The sequence below is a fragment of the Ovis aries genome, chromosome 4, assembly GCF_016772045.2.
Source record: "Ovis aries strain OAR_USU_Benz2616 breed Rambouillet chromosome 4, ARS-UI_Ramb_v3.0, whole genome shotgun sequence".
In the NCBI taxonomy this organism is placed as follows: domain Eukaryota; kingdom Metazoa; phylum Chordata; class Mammalia; order Artiodactyla; family Bovidae; genus Ovis; species Ovis aries.
The window spans coordinates 61,560,086-61,579,320 of record NC_056057.1 but is presented as its reverse complement, the minus strand read 5'-3'; the positions used below and the strand labels follow the sequence as shown (position 1 = coordinate 61,579,320).

The 19,235-nt window shown below is 43.3% G+C and overlaps 1 protein-coding gene across 6 annotated transcripts in view; it reads right to left on the bottom strand.

Annotated features, from left to right (window-relative positions):
* ELMO1 (engulfment and cell motility 1) overlaps nt 1-19,235 on the bottom strand; it is a 581,422-nt gene that overhangs the window by 463,692 nt on the left and 98,495 nt on the right. For 5 of the 6 annotated variants that reach the window (XM_060414767.1, XM_027968620.3, XM_060414768.1 and 2 more), the window contains one exon: nt 3,884-4,033. In XM_060414767.1, the coding sequence (XP_060270750.1) occupies nt 3,884-3,961 (78 nt within the window). In that variant the 5' untranslated portion in view covers nt 3,962-4,033. Of the gene's footprint in view, nt 1-3,883; nt 4,034-4,315; nt 4,361-19,235 lie in introns of those variants that run through there. The other variant, XM_027968619.3, reaches the window with a different exon arrangement.

Here is a 19,235-nt window from a genome sequence, read left to right as displayed (position 1 = left end):
CCAGATTAAGGGTCCACCCCTGGTCGGCAGAATCACAGTCTCTGCAGTGCCTGGAATGTTTGTTTCTCACAAGCTGCCCTAACACACTCAGGTTTGAGGACCACCAGTTTAAGTTGATAGATAAGGACAACACAGTGTGACAAGTGGAGGGATACTGGAGGTTTGGGGGAGAAGATGGAGCAGCCATTCTTGACCCAGCTTCCAGAAATACCTGTAGTGAAATGGTAGCTAAGAACAAAGGAGCAAAAGCAAAATGTGATGGGAGAGAAGCAGGTGATGTGACCTTTATTGAACAAGGTAGAAGATTAGGAGAAAACTCTGCCCAAGTCTTCCTTGCTTGTGCAAATACATTTCTGATCCTTGCGCCAACTTCCCACTCCATCAAGAAACAACACCTGATAGCAAGGCTGCCACTCACTCCAACTTCAGCCACTGCAGGGCAAAAAGGGACTGGGTCTCTTAACACTGGAGGTCTCCATATGGCATTAGCAGGAGGCCTACAATTTAGCCAATGGTTGAAAAGTTCAGTCTTCAAAGTACAGGAGGCCTGTGTTTGTGTTCTGGTCTCATTGACTACAAAATCATCTAACTTCTAAGAACCTCAATATTAGCATCTGTAAATTTAGAACCATCACAAAGAATGAGACAAAGCAACTTTATGTACCTCTTGATGTGATGCCCTGAAGAGGACCCTCATCTCTCCTTTCTGTCTGCCAAAAATGCAAAACATGCATCTAATTGGAAAGAAACATTGGAGAAACCCAAACTGAAGGCCATCCCACAAAATACCCTGGTAGGCTGCAGTCCATGGGGTTGCTGGGAGTCGGACACGACTGAGCAACTTCACTTTCACTTTTCACTTTTATGCACTGGAGAAGGAAATGGCAACCCACTTCATTGTTCTTGCCTGGAGAATCCCAGAGACGGGGGAGCCTGGTGGGCTGCCATCTATGGGGTTGCACAGAGTCGGATACGACTGAAGCGACTTAGCAGCAGCAGCAGCAGCATACTCTACAGAACTTTCTAGGTCAGGAAAGATAAAGAATCTCTAAGGAACCATTCAAGAGCCATAAGACCAGAGGGACATGACAATAACTGTACTGTTATGATTGATCCTTTCAGGATCCTGAAAGGATGTCAGACTGAGGTAAACACTTATCAAGGATCTTATTGGAATAACTGATGAAATATGAATATGGGCTTTGAGCTCTGGACTAGATGATAATGTTGAACTAATGTTCTGGTTTCTATAAGGAGAATATGGTTATGTAAGAGAATGATTTTATTCTTTAGAAGGACACATTGATTATTTAGGGGTAAAGAGAGATGCTGCCTCTAAGTCACACTCAAATGGTTCAAAAGGGGATATGTATACAAGAGATAAAAAAATAATGAAGCAAAATATTAATAATTAGTAAGTCTGGATAAAAGGTAGACAGGAGTTCTTTGTACTATTCTTGTCATTTCTGTGTGTGAAACTGTATTGAAATAAATTACTCCTCAAAACTATCAGGCCAGGAAAAACAAGGGAAAGACTTGGAAGCTGTCAAAGACTGGAGAAGACAGAGGAAACAAGATGGATATATTACAGTGCAATTGGTATTCTTGTATTGGATTCTGTCACAGAAGAGGAACATTAGTGGAAACACCGATGAAATCCTCATAAATTTTGTAGTTCAATTACTAGTAATCCTGCATAGTTGAGGCAAATGTACCACAGTTATAGTAAGATGTTAACATTAGGATAAACTTAGTGAAGGTTGTATAAAAACTCTCTAAAAATCTTTGTATTTTGTCTGTCAATCTAAAATTGTTCCCAAATAAAAAGAATATTTTGAAAGATTACTGATACACATACAACAAGGGCCATCCCCAAAGGCAGAGACAGGATACTGATTCCACAGGCCCCTAAGAGTGCATGTCAGGAATTGCTGTCTTAAAGAAGAGGTTTCCAAACACCCCTGGCCGTGGCAGAATCAAAAAGAAATAGTTTACCTGAACCACTGACTTAGAATCTCTGGAGATGGGGCCCCAGAGAACATTTGAACAAGTGCCCCAAGTGGTTCTGGTATGGCCTCAGGCTTGGGCACAGGTGTCCAGTTCAATATTTCTCAGACTTAACTATACAAGGAATCCCCTGGGGATCTTGTTAAAATTCACATCTGGGTCAGGAGGTCTGGGTAGGATCTGAGAGTCTGTATATCTACTGAGCTCCTAGGTGATGCTCAAGCAACTGATCCTCAGCCCCACCTGCAGACAAGGCAAAGCAACAAGACAGAATGGGCCTGGGTCCATGACACTGGAGCACCATGCCAGGCCAGGACGGCCCTGTGGACTTGAAAGAAAGAAAGAAAGAAAGTGAAGTCACTCAGTTGTGTCCAACTCTTTGCGACCCTGTGGACTGTAGCCTATCAGGCTCCTCCATCCATGGGATTTTCCAAGCAAGACTACTGGAGTGGATTTGCCATTTCCTTCTCCAGGGGATCTTCCCAACCCAGGGATCAAACCCAGGTCTCCCACATTGTAGGCAGATGCTTTACCATCTGAGCCACTAGGGAAGTACAATGGACTTGAGAAGCCAACTTCTATCTCTTTGAAATAATTGTTCTCTTGGGTTGTAGACAAACATAATCCTAACAACATTTAGTCTTCACCAAATAGCCCCAGCCATATCTTGCAGTAATAGTCAATGTGTATCCTCTCTCAAACAGCACGTGAAAAAGTGTAAACAACTGTTGTCTGACACAAATGTATATAAAATTACTGAGCACACTTCTCTACTTTCATGGATTGCTTCTAAAGTCAACAAAATCTGCCTCAAAGAGCAGTTACAAGGACTATGACATGTTGGTCTGATGACACCTTTTTTACAACAAAATTTACTCTTCCTTACATTCATGCTCAAACTCAACTAATTCTCACTTGACCTTTATAATTTAATGAATCATTTGGATGCACACAATATCTTTCAAATCCTCTAGAAGTCTTCAACCAGATAATAAAATCTGACCAGAAAAATAGTACAGAGCATAATTATAAAATAGTATTGAGTACATAAAAAGTAGAGTTGCCACGGTACCCTAATTTTGAAAATGTAGAAAGCCATCCAGAACCCCATACTACATGCTTTATGAAACCCATAGACATATACTAGGTCTTGAACTTTTTTGTTTTTAAGTCATTTACTCTAGAATGACAAAAGTAACCTCCCTGAGATTGCCTGCAATCAATTACATCATAAGACTCAGTGCCCAAGCTAAAGGATGCTTCCATAGGTTAAAACCATGCTAAAAATCTTTGTGATACTTTCTCATGCAGTAAAAATTTACTGACTGTTTTTCATGTACCAGACAATACATTAGACCCACAGTGCATTTAACTCTAATAATGAAATGACAACCGGCCAGGACCCAAGACCCACCCCTCTATGCTAATTTCATAATCAAAATAGTAATAGGACAAAGTCACATTGTACTTGTTGGCTGCTTCTGCAAAAGCCAGAGAAGAGTGACCCCCAAAATTAAGTTTTGTGTTGTCTATAATAAAACAATCTACTCATAGTCATGAGTCTCTGCAAGGCGGTGTTGGGACAGCTCCACTGCATCAGCTGCCCAAGTCCGGTCCCCTGTCCTGCCCGCCTCCTTCACAGCTTCGGACACAAACCCTGTATTGACTCATCCTGAGTAGATGTTGGACAAGTATAAAAACCCCATCCATCACCACTACATGTGGTACAGGAATCAAACTATACTGTAACTATTATCACACCAATTTTTCAACACAGCCAGAGACAGAACAGGAGAAAAAAGAGAGAATTTCTGGGAGAAATTCAGAATAGAAAGGAAACTAAAATAACTGCCAAATGACTGCCAGTCCTACTAACCTGGTCGATCTCCATGAGCTTGGGGTAGGCACCCGGCCATTCTATGGCCACCTTGACGATGTCCGCTGGCGGTGGCATTGCAAATTCCTAGAACGTCCAAAGCCAGTGGAAGTGGGATCCTACGGTGTAGACGGCTGCACGTGTCTATACCTAATGAGGAATGACAAAAAGAGAAAGAGAAGTTGCTCAGTACAAATACAGGATGAATTTTGCTTCATCACTTCCTGTTTTCACTGGTGGTTTAGGTACAAGAAACGGCTCTGGGTGCAGCAGACTCAGGGCGCCAACTGCACCACTCATTGGCGGCTCCCCAGGAGGGAAGGCAGAGGAGGGGAAGATACCAATGCCCTGGGGTCAGAGCCACCAGGAGATGAGGCGCTGGCGAGGGATAGGCTCCCAAGTCCCCAGTGTGAAGCAAGGTGGAACCCTTACCGCCCAGTTCTGCTCTGAACAGTGCCCGAGGTCTGAATGCGCCTGGCTCACTCTGCCTCGAAGCACATGAAAACTCCTCGTGCTCAACAGTCTCCGGAAGGACAGATTGCCCAGGAAGTCATGGCCAGGAAGCAGCATTTCTTTAAAGTGTTTTCGGGGTGTCACAAACAGAGCTCTGCACTATAGCAACCAGGATATCATGAGGAAGGAGCCACGCCCCATGGTTCACACACATGTACACACACACTCCCTCCCCAAGGCCAGTTCACAAGATGCCAAGAAAATTAACTGTGCTGGTTAATACAGCATTCAGAACAGACCTTGAATTCTCACTGGAATGAACAGTGTTGCTTACACAAAAGAAGTAAGTTTAATCCTCTGCTGCCTCTCTCTCCCAGACTCCCTCATTTCTTTAAGAACTTTTTTTTTAACATACTATTTTGGAACAGGTAAAACATTCATGCAATTCAAAACGAGAGAGAGAGAGAGAGAGAGAGAGAGAGTGTGTGTGTGTGTAGAGAGAGAGAGAGAGAGAGAGAGAGAGTGTGTGTGTAAAGACAGGGTGAATCTCCCTCCTTCCGAACAGATATAACTTCCATCCCCATCCATCCATCTAGCCACTGTTAATAGATTCTTATGTGTCCCTTCAGAATTTCTTCATGTAAGTCAAATGTTAAAACATATATTTCCCATTTTCTTTATATAAAAGGCAGCATTCTAGACTCTGTTTTATTCATCTCCTGTGTCTTCTAAAACCTTCTATATCAGTATAAACATTGTGTCCTGGTTCCTTCTACAGCCGCATAGACATTCTTTGTATAGAACTGTCTTATCTGAAGAGCAAGTCCCCTGCCATGAGCCACTGGGTGATCGCTCACCTCTGGCTGTTATAAACAAGCCTCTGGTGAATAATCTTATGCATACATCATTGTGCTCATTTGTGAGTATATCTTTACAGTAGATTCACAGAAGTAAAATTGTTGGGTCAAAGGGTATAAGCAGTTTTAGATTCTGATACCATCTGCAAATATCCCTCCCTAAGGAGAGTTGTACCAATCTACCCTCCCTTTAGCAATGGATGAGTCTGACTATTTACACAGACTCACCAACAGATTGAACTTGTGTACACCTCCATGCATTGAAAAAATATATTTCAATGTACTTCCAATGTCTATTTCTCTTATTGTGAGGGAAGTTGAACATAAAGATGCAAAGCCCCATGTCTACTTTACTGTGAACTGAAGTGACTTTGCCCTTTTTCTACTGGGTTCTTGGTCTTTTATTCAGAAATTGATCTCTGTATAAAGCTTCTAGTCAAACATATGCAACTGATTCTTTATCAAACCAGAGTGGGGCTTGTCAGTTACTAACCCCTGTCTGTGGCAGTTGGACATGCCTAAGATAATAGAGATAACAGAGCTAATAGTGGAAGCCTCATGTCAGTTAATAATAACAACACAAGCAGTGATATAAATAACTAACTTCACCAGAGCTGACAAGTAAGGGAAATGAACCAAAACAAAACGGCTGCCCCTCTGGCCAAGGAAGATGAAGCCAGCCTGGTGTGAAGATAATCAGTGCTAACCAGCAGGAGCATACCTCCAAAGCAGTGGTTCAGTGGCTCATTCAACAAATAATTGTTGAGCCCAATTCTGTGCCAGCTGTTTCCTCAGTCAGTGCTGGGGATACAGCAGCAAATCTACACCTTAGGTGGCATCAGGGACATGGAGAGAAACAAGTCAGGGAAGGAGAATCTGAAGTCTGTGAGTATATCTGTGTGGGAGGGGCAGGATGCAGTCTTAAATAGGGAAGCCAGGGGAAACTTCAGTGAGAGGCAGAATGTGAGCAAAGGCCTATGAGAAGTGAGGAGGTGAGTCATGCGAACACTTGGGGAAATCATGCCACAGGCCAAGAGAGCGTGTTGACTGAAATAAAAATGCACAACCTAAAAGTTGAGAGCTATGTTTTATTCAGTGGATGTTCTTAGGACTTTGAGCCCAGGAGGCAGCATCTCAAATCACCCTGAGTAAACTCCTCCCAAGAGGAAGTAGTGAGCCAGAATATATAGGAGTTTTTGCAACCATACCAGGAAGTCAAAACAATAGATTACTGTTAATAAAAGAATACTAGATATCTCCAGTTAAGGAATCTAGTGCTTCTCTGCATATGGTAAGATGCAAGCGTCTGGGTTCACTGAAATCATCCTTTGATGCGCACCTCCGCTTTCTGGGGCCAGAAGTGCTTTCTCATGGAGGAGGGGAGTGGCTTCACTCTGATGACTGCTAGATGGCAGACAGTCTTTGTTTCCTTCCTGAGTTCCCTCAGGACTCACATCTGGGCCACCTGTAACGTGGTGGCTAGATCCTTTCCTTACCGATATGGCAGGCAATATTTTATTTCTCAACTAGCAAGTGCAAAGGCCCTGAGGGAGGAGCATGCCTCACATGTTCCGGCAACAGGTGAGGGGCCAAAGTCAAGTAAGTAGGAGCAAGTGTAAAAAGAGAACGAGTTCCAACAGTTTGGGGTCGCAGTGTGGTAGGTTCGCTCACTATACTCTTGACCCTCCTAGACATTCCTACGCCAACTCTTGGTCATAACTTCTAAAAAAGAAAGTTCATGTCCATGCATATGTATCTATTCTGAGTATAAATCAGCACAACTTTCTAGAGGTATCTTTGGCTAATTGTACTCAAGGCCTTAAAAGTTTATATTCCCTTTGAGTAATTTTACTTTTCTAGGATGTTTCCTTAAGAAATAACTATTAACTCAACCATAATAACGTCAATTGCCATTTTGGTTATAATTCCCGAAACTTGAAAACAATTGAATATTCAACAACAGAGACCACTACATAATTATGGGTCTCATAAGTGCAAATACAAGCAGGCAGTCTGCACTGGGACAGATTTCTTCAAAATCTGTACACTCTTTTAATTCACTTGAGAATTCCAAGGATAGTGTATTTTATCTGTACCACATCGCTTCAATTCAGGATCCATATTGAATTACATATCCTAGAATAAGAGTGAAAACAAGTTCTAATGTGAGAATAGACTCAGTGCAAATCTCAGGTAACACTATTCAAACCAAAGAACACATAATCGTGGTGTTGAAGAGAATAGATAATAGACAGTAGAAATAAAAATGCATTTTGAGTAACTTCCTCCCAACTCTACACAAAATAGTCTAGAGTTACTTTGAAAGAGGTCATCTGGCCTTCCAGGAATCAAAGGCCAAGTGTGCTTTTTTTCCCCTTTAAAAGATATTTATTTCTCAAAGACTGTTCAGACAAAACCTGTTGAACAGGTGAGAATAGAATAACACAGTTCTTCTTGTGCCTCCATGGAGAACAACATAAGAGCGGTGTACAAAGCAGCCATTGAGAGCAAAGAGGCTGGGAGCACCCCTTGGGAGCTCACCTAAGCAGCCCAATTAGTCCTCATCAGTTTTCCCCACATTAACAAGCAGCAGAGATGGGGTACAGCCAGGTTCCCATGGGTAGAGTCAGGTGTGCAACTACAGAATGAATAATCCCATCCACCTCATTATCCTCAGAAGTCCACATTTTATCCTCTTGAATTTATATTTCCATGAAGAAACCGTTAGCTTCTATATATAGTCATGTTTCTACTGTTGAAATTCAGAAGAGAACGTTTCTAGCTCAAGTTTTCTCACCCTTGTAAGATGTTTAGCAGCATCCTTGGCCTCTACCCACTAGAGATCAATAACCTTCTTTAGCTGTTACATAAATGTCAGAAATGTCTCCAGACATTGCCAAATGTCCTCTGAGGGGAAAATCATCCTCCAGTTCAGGTGTGAGCTGCCAAGTTCTCAGGACTTCCCTGGTGGCTCAGATGGTGAAGAATCTGCCTGCAATTCAGAAGACCTGGGTTCAATCCCTGGGTCAGAAAGATCCCCTGGGAAGAGAATGTCTACCTAGTATTCCTGATGCAAACAGCCAACTCATTAGAAAGACCCTGATTCTGGAAAAGACTGAAAGCAGGAGGAGAAGGGGGACAACAGAGGATGAAATGATTGGATGGCATCACGGACTCAATGGACATGAGTTTTAACAAACCCTGGGAGATGGTGAAGCACAGGGAAGCCTGGTGTGCTGCAGTCCATGAGGTCGCAAAAAGTCTGACATGACTGAGCATCTGAAGGACAACAAATTCTTGCCTGGGAAATCCCATAGACAGAGGAGTCTGGTGGACTACAGTCCATGGAGTCACAAAGATGAGTGACTAACACATGCCAAGTTCTCTGGGCAGATACTAATGATCAGGGCAAGCCATGGCTGAAGCGACAAGACAGGCTCACCAAGAAACATGAACATTCAGACCCAGTGCTTGGTCAGGCATCACTGAGATGCAAAAATATTTCTAAACTTCAGTCAACAAATGCAATGCACTAAGCGCAGGCGGCCGAGAGGAGCTACCCCACGTCCGAGGTCAGGGGCAGAAGCCGGGAGGACCCCATGCCCGAAGAGCGACGGTCAAGAGGAGTTATCCCACATCCAAGGTCAGGGGCAGCGGCCAAGAGTACCAGGCTGAGACGGTGCAGGAATAGCTGAGAGGAGCTACCCCTTGTCGGAAGTCAGGGGTGGCGGCTGGGAGGAGCTACTGGTGTCCGAGGTCAGGGACGGCGGCCGAGAGGAGCCACCCCACATCCAAGGAGCGGTGGCGGCGCAGGCACAGGAGGGCCTAGAGGAGCCATCCCACGTTGAAGGTCAGGAAGGGTGGCGGTGAGGAGATACCCCTTATCCAAAATAAGGAGCAGCAGCTGTGCTTTGCTGGAGGAGCCGTGAAGAGATACTCCACGCCCAAGATAAGAGAAACCCAAGTAAGATGGTAGGTGTTGCAAGAGAGCATCAGAGGGCAGACACACTGAAACCATACTCACAGAAAACTAGTCAATCTAGTCACACTAGGACCACAGCCTTGTCTAACTCAATGAAACTAAGCCATGCCTGCAGGGCAACCCAAGATGGGCAGGTCATGGTGGAAAGGTCTGACAGAATGTGGTCCACTGGAGAAGGGAATGGCAAACCACTTCAGTATTCTTGCTTTGAAAACCCCATGAACAGTATGAACAGGCAAAATGATAGGATACTGAAAGAGGAACTCCCCAGGTCAGTAGGTGCCCAGTATGCTACTGGAGATCAGTGGAGAAATAACTCCAGAAAGAATGAAGGGATGGAACCAAAGCAAAAACAATACCCAGCTGTGGATATGACTGGTGATAGAAGCAAGGTCCGATGCTGTAAAGAGCAATATTGCATAGGAACCTGGAATGTCAGGTCCATGAATCCAGGCAAATTGGAAGTGGTCAAACAAGAGATGGCAAGAGTGAACGTTGACATTCTAGGAATCAGCGAACCAAAATGGACTGGAATGGGTGAATTTAACTCAGATGACCATTACATCTACTAGTGTGGGCAGGAATCCCTCAGAAAAAATGGAGTAGCCATCGTGGTCAACAAAAGAGTCCGAAATGCAGTACTTGGATGCAATCTCAAAAACGACAGAATGATCTCTGTTCATCTCCAAGCAAACCATTCAATATCACAGTAATCCAAGTCTATGCCACAACCAGTAACGCTGAAGAAGCTGAAGTTGAACAGTTCTATAAAGACCTACAAGACCTTTTAGAACTAACACCCGAAAAAGATGTCCTTTTCATTATAGGGGACTGAATGCAAAAGTAGGAAGGCAAGAAACACCTGGAGTAACAGGCAAATTTGGCCTTGGAATGCGGAATGAAGCAGGGCAAAGACTAATGGAGTTTTGCCAAGAAAATGCACTGGTCATAGCAAACACCCTCTTCCAACAACACAAGAGAAGACTCTACACATGGACATCACCAGATGGTCAACACCAAAATCAGATTGATTATATTCTTTGCAGCCAAAGATGAAGAAGCTCCATACAGTCAACAAAAACAAGACCAGGAGCTGACTGTAGCTCAGATCATGAACTCCTTATTGCCAAATTCAGACTTAAATTGAAGAAAGTAGGGGAAACCGCTAGACCATTCAGGTATGACCTAAATCAAATCCCTTACGATTATACAGTGGAAGTGAGAAATAGATTTAAGGGCCTAGATCTGATAGATAAAGTGCCTGATGAACTATGGAATGAGGTTCGTGACATTATACAGACACAGGGATCAAGACCATCCCCATAGAAAAGAAATGCAAAAAAGCAAAATGGCTGTCGGGGGAGGGGGGCACTTACAACCAGCTGTGAAAAGAAGAGAAGCACAAAGCAAAGGAGAAAAGGAAAGATATAAGCATCTGAATGCAGAGTTCCAAAGAATAGCAAGAAGAGATAAGAAAGCCTTCTTCAGCGATCAATGCAAAGAAATAGAAGGAAAGAACAGAATGGGAAAGACTAGAGATCTCTTAAAGAAAATTAGAGATACTAAGGGAACACTTCATGCAAAGATGGGCTTGATAAAGGACAGAAATGGTATGGACCTAACAGAAGCAGAAGATATTAAGAAGAGGTGGCAAGAATACACAGAAGAACTATACAGAAAAGATCTTCATGACCCGGATAGTCACGATGGTGTGATCACTCATCTAGAGCCAGACATCCTGGAATGTGAAGTCAAGTGGGACTTAGAAAGCATCACTACGAACAAAGCTAGTGGAGGTGATGGAGTTCCAGTAGAGCTATTCCAAATCCTGAAAGATGATGCTGTGAAAGTGCTGCACTCAATATGCCAGCAAATTTGGAAAAACTCAGCAGTGTCCACAGGACTGGAAAAGGTCAGTTTTCATTCCAATCCCAAAGAAAGGCAATGCCAAAGAATGCTCAAACTACCGCACAATTGCACTCATCTCACATGTTAGTAAAGTAATGCTCAAAATGCTCCAAGCCAGGCTTCAGCAATACGTGAACCATGAACTTCCTGATGTTCAAGCTGGTTTTAGAAAAGGCAGAGGAACCAGAGATCAAATTGCCAACATCCTTTGGATCATGGAAAAAGCAAGAGAGTTCCAGAAAAACATCTATTTCTGCTTTATTGATTATGCCAAAGGCTTTGACTGTGTGGATCACAATCAACTGTGGAAAATTCTGAAAGAGATGGGAATACAGACCACCTGACCTGCCTCTTGAGAAATCTGTATGCAGGTCAGGAAGCAACAGTTAGAACTGGACATGGAACAACAGACTGGTTCCAAATAGGAAAAGGAGTATGTCAAGGCTGTATATTGTCACCCTGCTTATTTAACTTCTATGCTGAGTACATCATGAGAAACGCTGGACTGGAAGAAACACAAGCTGTATTCAAGATTGCCGGGAGAAATATCAATAACCTCAGATATGCAGATGACACCGCCCTTATGGCAGAAAGTGAAGAGGAACTAAAAGCCTCTTGATGAAAGTGAAAGTGGAGAGTGAAAAAGTTGGCTTAAAGCTCAACATTCAGAAAACGAAGATCATGGCATCCAGCCCCATCAATTCATGGGAAATAGATGGGGAAACAGTGGAAACAGAGTCAGACTTTTTTTCTTTGGGCTCCAAAATCACTGCAGACGGTGACTGCAGCCATGAAATTAAAAGACGCTTACTCCTTGGAAGAAAAGTTATGACCAACCTAGACAGCATATTCAAAAGCAGAGACATTACTTTGCCGACTAAGGTCCGTCTAGTCAAGGCTGTGGTTTTTCCTGTGGTCGTGTATGGACATGACAGTTGGACTGTGGTGAAGGCTGAGCACTGAAGAATTGATGTTGGAGAAGGCTCTTGAGAGTCCCTTGGACTGCAAGGAGATCCAACCAGTCCATTCTGAAGGAGATGAACCCTGGGATTTCTTTGGAAGGACTGATGCTAAAGCTGAAACTCCAGTACATTGGCCACCTCATGCGAAGAGTTGACTCATTGGAAAAGACTTTGATGCTGGGAGGGATTGGGGGCAGGAAGAGAAGGGGACGACAGAGGATGAGATGGCTGGAAAGCATCACGGACTCGATGGACATGAGTCTGAGTGAAGTCCGGGAGTTGGTGATGGACAGGGAGGCCTGGCGTGCTGCGATTCATGGGGTCGCAAAGAGTCGGACATGACTGAGCGACTGAACTGAACTGAACTGCAGATTCTACAACCTTAATATGCATGTCAAAGGACTTGTTTACAGCTAAGTAAATTAAATAAATAAAAAAGGAGTCACTTCATACTTGGAAGTGAGTTACCAAAATCCTCATGTCAGATGTAACCCTGAGCAAGCTGAAATTGTCTTTATTATTCTGCTGAATGTCTCCTCCTTATCTTTGGGTCATGTCTCTGATACAATGGAGAGAAATCGCTCTTGATTCCTATCTAGAAACCTATCACTGTGCATTGTTCTAAGCCCAAAGTGCTACATGTCTGAGTTTGAAACTCACTCCACTGAAGTCTCCTAAAGATGCGTCACGTCTCTGCATGTTTTTCCAGGCAGTTTGGTTAGATCTTGAAGTTCATGAAGTTCCCAAATATCTGACCCATTTTTTCCCCTGAATTTTCCATGAGAGTTTTAGCTTTGGGTCTCTGAATGGCTTTGAACTCTTTTATCTTATTTCTAGCCTTCCTGTTACACCAGCAAACCCTATTAAGAGAATAGAAAATCAAGCCTATAAGGATGTTCTATAGGAGTTGTGTAGCGGGAAAGTTAACACGATTGTCCTGTGAACCATGTGTCCCCACAGCTGTACTGAAAGAGCGTGACAGATGGACCAGTAGAAGTCAAAAGGCAGATCGATGGGAAAGAAATAGCAAACAGCTGGAGAAACAATTTGCTTCAACTCCTCTGTCTCTTCCTTTCCTCCATAGGCAAGCTGTCCCTTGCTCCACTCACCATCATTATCTACTTGTGACAGATAATAGGTTTATAACGAGTACGGGAATAGTGGGGAGGGAGAACTGGTTCCAGATTTTAAATGTTCAGTGGTCCCAGATAGAAAAAGAGATAGACAACGTTTTCCTGTGGTATCCAAGTTATGTAAAAAGGGAAAGGACCTCTGAAAGTGGCTCTGAGAGTAGCCTTTCACTGTAGAGAAGGGGACAAAAATCCCCTTTCTCAATCCTCTTAGGTTCTTCAGCTGGGGACTGCAAATTAAACTAACAAAAAAAATTAAAAGAAGAAAATGAAAGTTTATTTATTTATTCATACAATGACTGCACATGCCGAAGAACTCAGAGATGAGTAACTCAAAGAGACAGTTAAAATTTGGAGCTCATAACCATCTTAGCAAGGGGTGATTAAGCGAGGAGAAAAGGCTAGACAAAGGAAGAGGGGTTCAGGACTTCGCGGATGCAGGTGGAAATGTATGTTGTAGAAAGGTAACTTGGAAATGTACACTAAGAAAGGGTTGTTTACTAAGGTTTGTTATGCAGTCATGTAGACGAGCCGTGATCTCCAGGGACCATGGGAGCAGGGGGAGTAGACCTATGTTTCCCACACTGTAGGGTCCAGATGGAGTGACACACGGTGGGGATGCCATTTCAGATTCTCCATCTCCATTAGAAAACTGTTGGACATTGCGAGAAGAGCAGAGGGCCCAAGGAGGAAGCTTTATGACTTCATAAATGGGGGAAAACCCTGCGCAAGACATAAGCATTCAGAAGAAAGTGAAGAAAAGAGAGAACTGAATCAAATGCAAAACCCAATATCCCATTGTATGGATATGCAGTGCACGAAAACCTCATACGGTATTTCACTAATAACTTGGCCCATTTACTTGCCAAGTGGGGGAAATGTGCTATTAGATACCTTTGGCTTACAATAGGTTGCAAACTTGCAGAGAAAAATGCTTTCAGAGAGGCTTGAACTGTCATCACGGAGGCTATGGGACAGTTGGCAGAAAGGGGCAGGGATGAGCTGAGACCAAGCACTGGATTGGGCATTTGAAATATATACTTTCTCACTCATTCTTTACCCCAGCCCTAAGTGACAGTTGGCACTATCTGCAATAAATGAATGAAGATACAAAATCTCAGCAATTTGAACTACTTTCTCTAAATATTTATATACTCTCCAGAGGATGATACCTCTCCTCTCAGTCATGATACCTACTGTGGGCTATTGCATTTATTTTCTCCTCCTGATGAAAGTGAAAGAGGAGAGTGTAAAAGTTGGCTTAAAGCTCAACATTCAGAAGACGAAGATCATGGCATCCAGTCCCATCACTTCATGGCAGATAGATGGGGAAACAGTGGAAATAGTGGCTGACTTTATTTTTCTGGGCTCCAAAGTCACTGCAGATGGTGATTGCAGCAATGAAATTAAAAGATGCTTACTCCTTGGAAGGAAAGTTATGACCAACCTAGACAGCATATTAAAAAGCAGAGACATTACTTTGCCAACAAAGGTCCATCTAGCTAAGGCTATGGCTTTTCCAGTGGTCATGTATGGGTGTGAGAGTTGGACTATAAAGAAAGCTGAGTGCCGAAGAATTGATGCTTTTGAACTGTGGTGTTGGAGAACCAAGGAAGTCCAACCAGTCCATCCTAAAGGAGATCCGTCCTGGGTGTTCATTGGAAGGACTGATGTTGAGGCTGAAACGCCAATACTTGGGCCACCTGATGTGAAAAGCTGACTCCCTGGAAAAGACCCTGATGCTGGGAAAGATTGAGGGCAGGCAAAGAAGGGGACGACAGAGGATGAGATGGTTGGATGACATCATCTACTCAATGGATGTGGGTTTGGGTGGACTCCAGGAGTTGGTGATCGACAGGGAGGCCTGGCGTGCTGTGGTTCATGGGGTCACAAAGAATCGGACATGACTGAGCAACTGAACTGAACTGAACTAGATTCACAGGTTGAAGTCGCAACTCGTAGTATCTAAGATTGTGACTGTAGTTGGAGATTGGGCCATTACGGAGATAATTAAATTAAAACGAGGTCATTAGGGCAGCCCTATTTCGTCTGATCGGTATCCTTATAAGGAGAAGAATTTGGACCCATGTACAAAGGGATGACAATTTGAGGACACAGTGAGAAGAGAGCCATCTTATCTCGTGGCTTGATCATTTGAGCACAAGCCAAGAAGAGAGGGCTCACTTAGCCAACCCTGCTAACACCTTGATCTCAGACTTCCAGCCCCCAGACTGTGAGACAACAAACCTGTGCTGGGTAAGCCACTCAGTCTGCAGGACCTTGTCATGGCAATCCTACCAAATGTACAACACGAAAAACAGAGAACATAGGGAAGGGGCTGATAGTTGTTTTGAAAGATGCTTAAAATTTTCTGCATTCCACAACACAAGATAAAAATTTAAACACAACGTACAATCTGAGAGCATGGAGTCCTAGCCACTGTACCAGTAGGAAAGTCTCAATTCAGGGAGCCCAGGTTCCATCCCTGGTCAGGGAATTAGGTCTCGCATGCCGCGACTGAAAGTTCCCATGCCACAACTGAAAAACGCCACATGCTGCAACTAACACCTGGCAGAGCCAAATAATTAATTAAATATTTTTAAAATTGCAATCTGAGAAAGTATTTGCAATAACTATGACTCAACCTGAGACAGAAATCCCATGGACAGAGGAGCCTGGCAGGCTACAGTCCATGGGGTTGCAAAAAGTCAGACACAACTGAGTGACTAATACAACTACTATATTGTTACCATCAGGGAAAATGTAAAAGCAAAAGCCCTTTAAAAAAATTACTTTCTTTTTAATCCATAAAATTTAGTGTAATAAATCTAGCCATTATAATTTCTGCTCTGATGAAACCACTAAAGTAACATTTCTTTAGTGGTTTATTGACCACTGATCTATTGACATTTTGGACTACATCCATCCTGAGAGACTGTGGATGTCCAGTGATATCTCTGACTCCATCCACTAGAGCCAGGAGCACTGCCTCAGCTGTGACCATCAGAATGTCTCTAGACATTTGCCCAGTGTCCCCTGGGGGAAAAAATCACCCATGGTTGAGAACTAGGTCACTCAGGTTACTAAGTTTAATCTTGCTTTAAAAAAAAAAAATAAAAAGCTTTATTTCATAGAGACCAACTTTACAAAGTGGATATTAAGTCATACATATGATATTTTAACTGCAAAAAAAAAGGGAGATGAGATATAGAGTTAAAGATAAATTGAAGAAAACCAACAGGAAAGGGAAGGTGACACAAAAACGTGAATACCTTGATACCAGTTGAGAGTAATTCTGTAATATTTCACTCCAACATATTTCCTTCACACACCTCTCTAATGAACCCTTGTCGTTTGTCAAATAAAAAGATGCATAACATGAGAGTTGCCAGTTAAGTTTTATTTGGGACAAAATGAGGACGGCAGCTCTGAGAGCCTGCTCCAGAGATGCAGTGGGAGAACGTCAGTATATAAGCTTTTGGTGGAGGGGGGTGTTCATGCAATCAAGCGCTTACTTTACAAGAGATCTTCTGTGAGTCACGAGGAGAGGATGTCACCATGAAGAGATTTAGCGCTTTTCTAGACATGAAGAGATGCAAAGACTGAGATCGTGAAATCAGTTCCTGAAAATACCTAGGCATCTGAAAACCTGTTCCACCAGATTCCCTGGCGAGCAGAGTGTCTCACTCCACCCTGAACTCCCTCAGAGGGTGTTGAAGGTCAACAGGAACAGCAGCACAGGGCTCAGTCTCCTCAGAGGCAAATGGCAAATGCCCTTGTTGTTGTTGTTCAGTGGTTGGCAAATGCTCTAGCCAAGTGCCAGTTTGTAGTTGACAGGCAAGTGCCAATTTGTAGTTGACACACTCCAATTTTTCTGTCTAGTAGTCTAGCAAGCTCTTCCATCTCATTTCTTCACGTATTAGGTCCTGTCCCACCAGCTATTAAGCAAGAGTAGGCATGTGGCCAGGCCTGGACAATGACAGCCCCCATCTCCTTGGGAACAGTGGTTGGCCCATTGGACAGACATGGTCCAAGCAAATCGATTGCTGGGGATTGATTTATGAGGCCTGGAAAGAGAGTGTTCTTTCTTTCTGCAGGGCTTGTTGACTGAAGCTGTCAGTAGACATATCCCATCCGTGGGGGGCGGGGGAGGGGAGGGGGGAAGGGGGTGGGGAGGGCTGTCTGTTAACAGGAAGGAATGAGGCAAAAAGAAGCAAAGACAGAGAGGAAAGACAGGAGGGAGAATAAGAGGCCAGGAGTCCTGACTATGTAGAGTTTCTGTCTTCTAGCACTTTTCCTTCCACTCTCTGATCTATCTTAATATTCTTCCTAGACTTTTGAACTCTTAAATTCACCATTATGCCAAGTGAGTTTGGGTTAGGGTTCTATCACTTGTAACTGAAAAATTCCTGACTAAAAAAATCAACTCTATCATAACTGTTTATTGCTCTGAATTAGAATCGTGTTGTTCCCTTAGAGATGACTGGTACATAGAACACACACTGAAGTTACACAGTCTAACTTAGCAGCCAAGTGGGAGGGATACTTTGCTCTCTAATTCTGGAGCTGTGATACCTGCACGTCCGTATTTCTGATGGAGCCCTCTCTGCCTAGGACCTGCCTTGGCTCTCCTGGACTGCTAACAGAAGTCGTTAAAGCATATATGTGCAATCTAAAAAAAAAAAAATGGTACAGATGAACCTATTTGCAGGGCAGGAATAGAGTCACAGATGTAGAGAACAGATGTATGGACGTGGGCAGTGGTGGGGAAGGGGAAGGGGAGAGACTACCATACGTACAATTCCATGTGTAAAATAGCTAGTGGGAAGCTTCTGTATAACACAGGGACCTCAGCTCAGTTCATGATGACTTAGAGGGGTGGAGTACGGGATGGGGATACGAGGGAGACCCAAGAAGGAGGGGATATACGTATACATTTAGCTGACTCACTTCGTTGTACAGCAGAGACTAACACAACACTGTAAAGCAATTATATTCCAATAAAAAAAAAGTCATGCCTGCATTTTAGGAATTAGTCTTAGGCAAGCATTTCCCACAAACACTACTTCTTTGATATATTAATTAACATAAAGCAAAAAAAAAAAAAAAAAGAGTCAAAGCTCTTGTAAATCATTGAATGGATAATAGCTAATAGTAACAACCAGTCCATTCTAAAGGAGATCAGTCCTGGGTGTTCTTTTGGAAGGAATGATGCTAAAGCTGAAATTCCAGCACTTTGGCCACCTCATGCGAAGAGTTGACTCATTGGAAAAGACTTTGATGCTGGGAGGGACTGGGGGCAGGAGGAGAAGGGGACGACAGAGATGAGATGGCTGGATGGCTTCACTGACTCGATGGACGTGAGTTTGAGTGAACTCCAGGAGCTGGTGATGGACAGGGAGGCCTGGCGTGCTGCAATTCATGGGGTCGCAAAGAATCGGGCATGATTGAGCGACTGAACTGAACTGAATAACCAGTTCATGGACTTTACATACTAACCTTATGGAATAGGTACCACTTACTAAACCATTTTACAGACAAGGAAACTGAGATGCAGAGACATTAAGTTGCTCAAAGTCCCATATCCCCCTGTGGAGCCCAGCCAGAATGCAATCCACATCTGTCCAATCCCATAGCCCATGGTTTTAATTGCTATCCCATATGTTGAAGAGGGCACATTTACTACAGGTCTTTAATATAATGCACATGTACTGTGAAATCTTCGTATGCAATACACAATATTTCCCAAATGTACCTATCCGGAAAACTGATTTTTCATGGAGCATCTAGTGACACTGGTTTCTCATGGGACACACTTTGCGGAGAGATGCTTGGAGACCATTTTCCTCCTTCACCTCTCAGGAAAAAATGAACTGTTGAAAAGTCTTGGCCAGAAATACACTGGAAAGTGACAGAGAAAACTCTTTCCTTTAGTCCCATATTGAATTATCATCACCTGTGTCTGTGGGATTGTTTCCAGGAAAGAAGCCCTGTTCTTTGAGTAACTCTTTCCAATTCACATAGGAATTCAACTAACCACAGCTTCTACTGTGCAGGTCA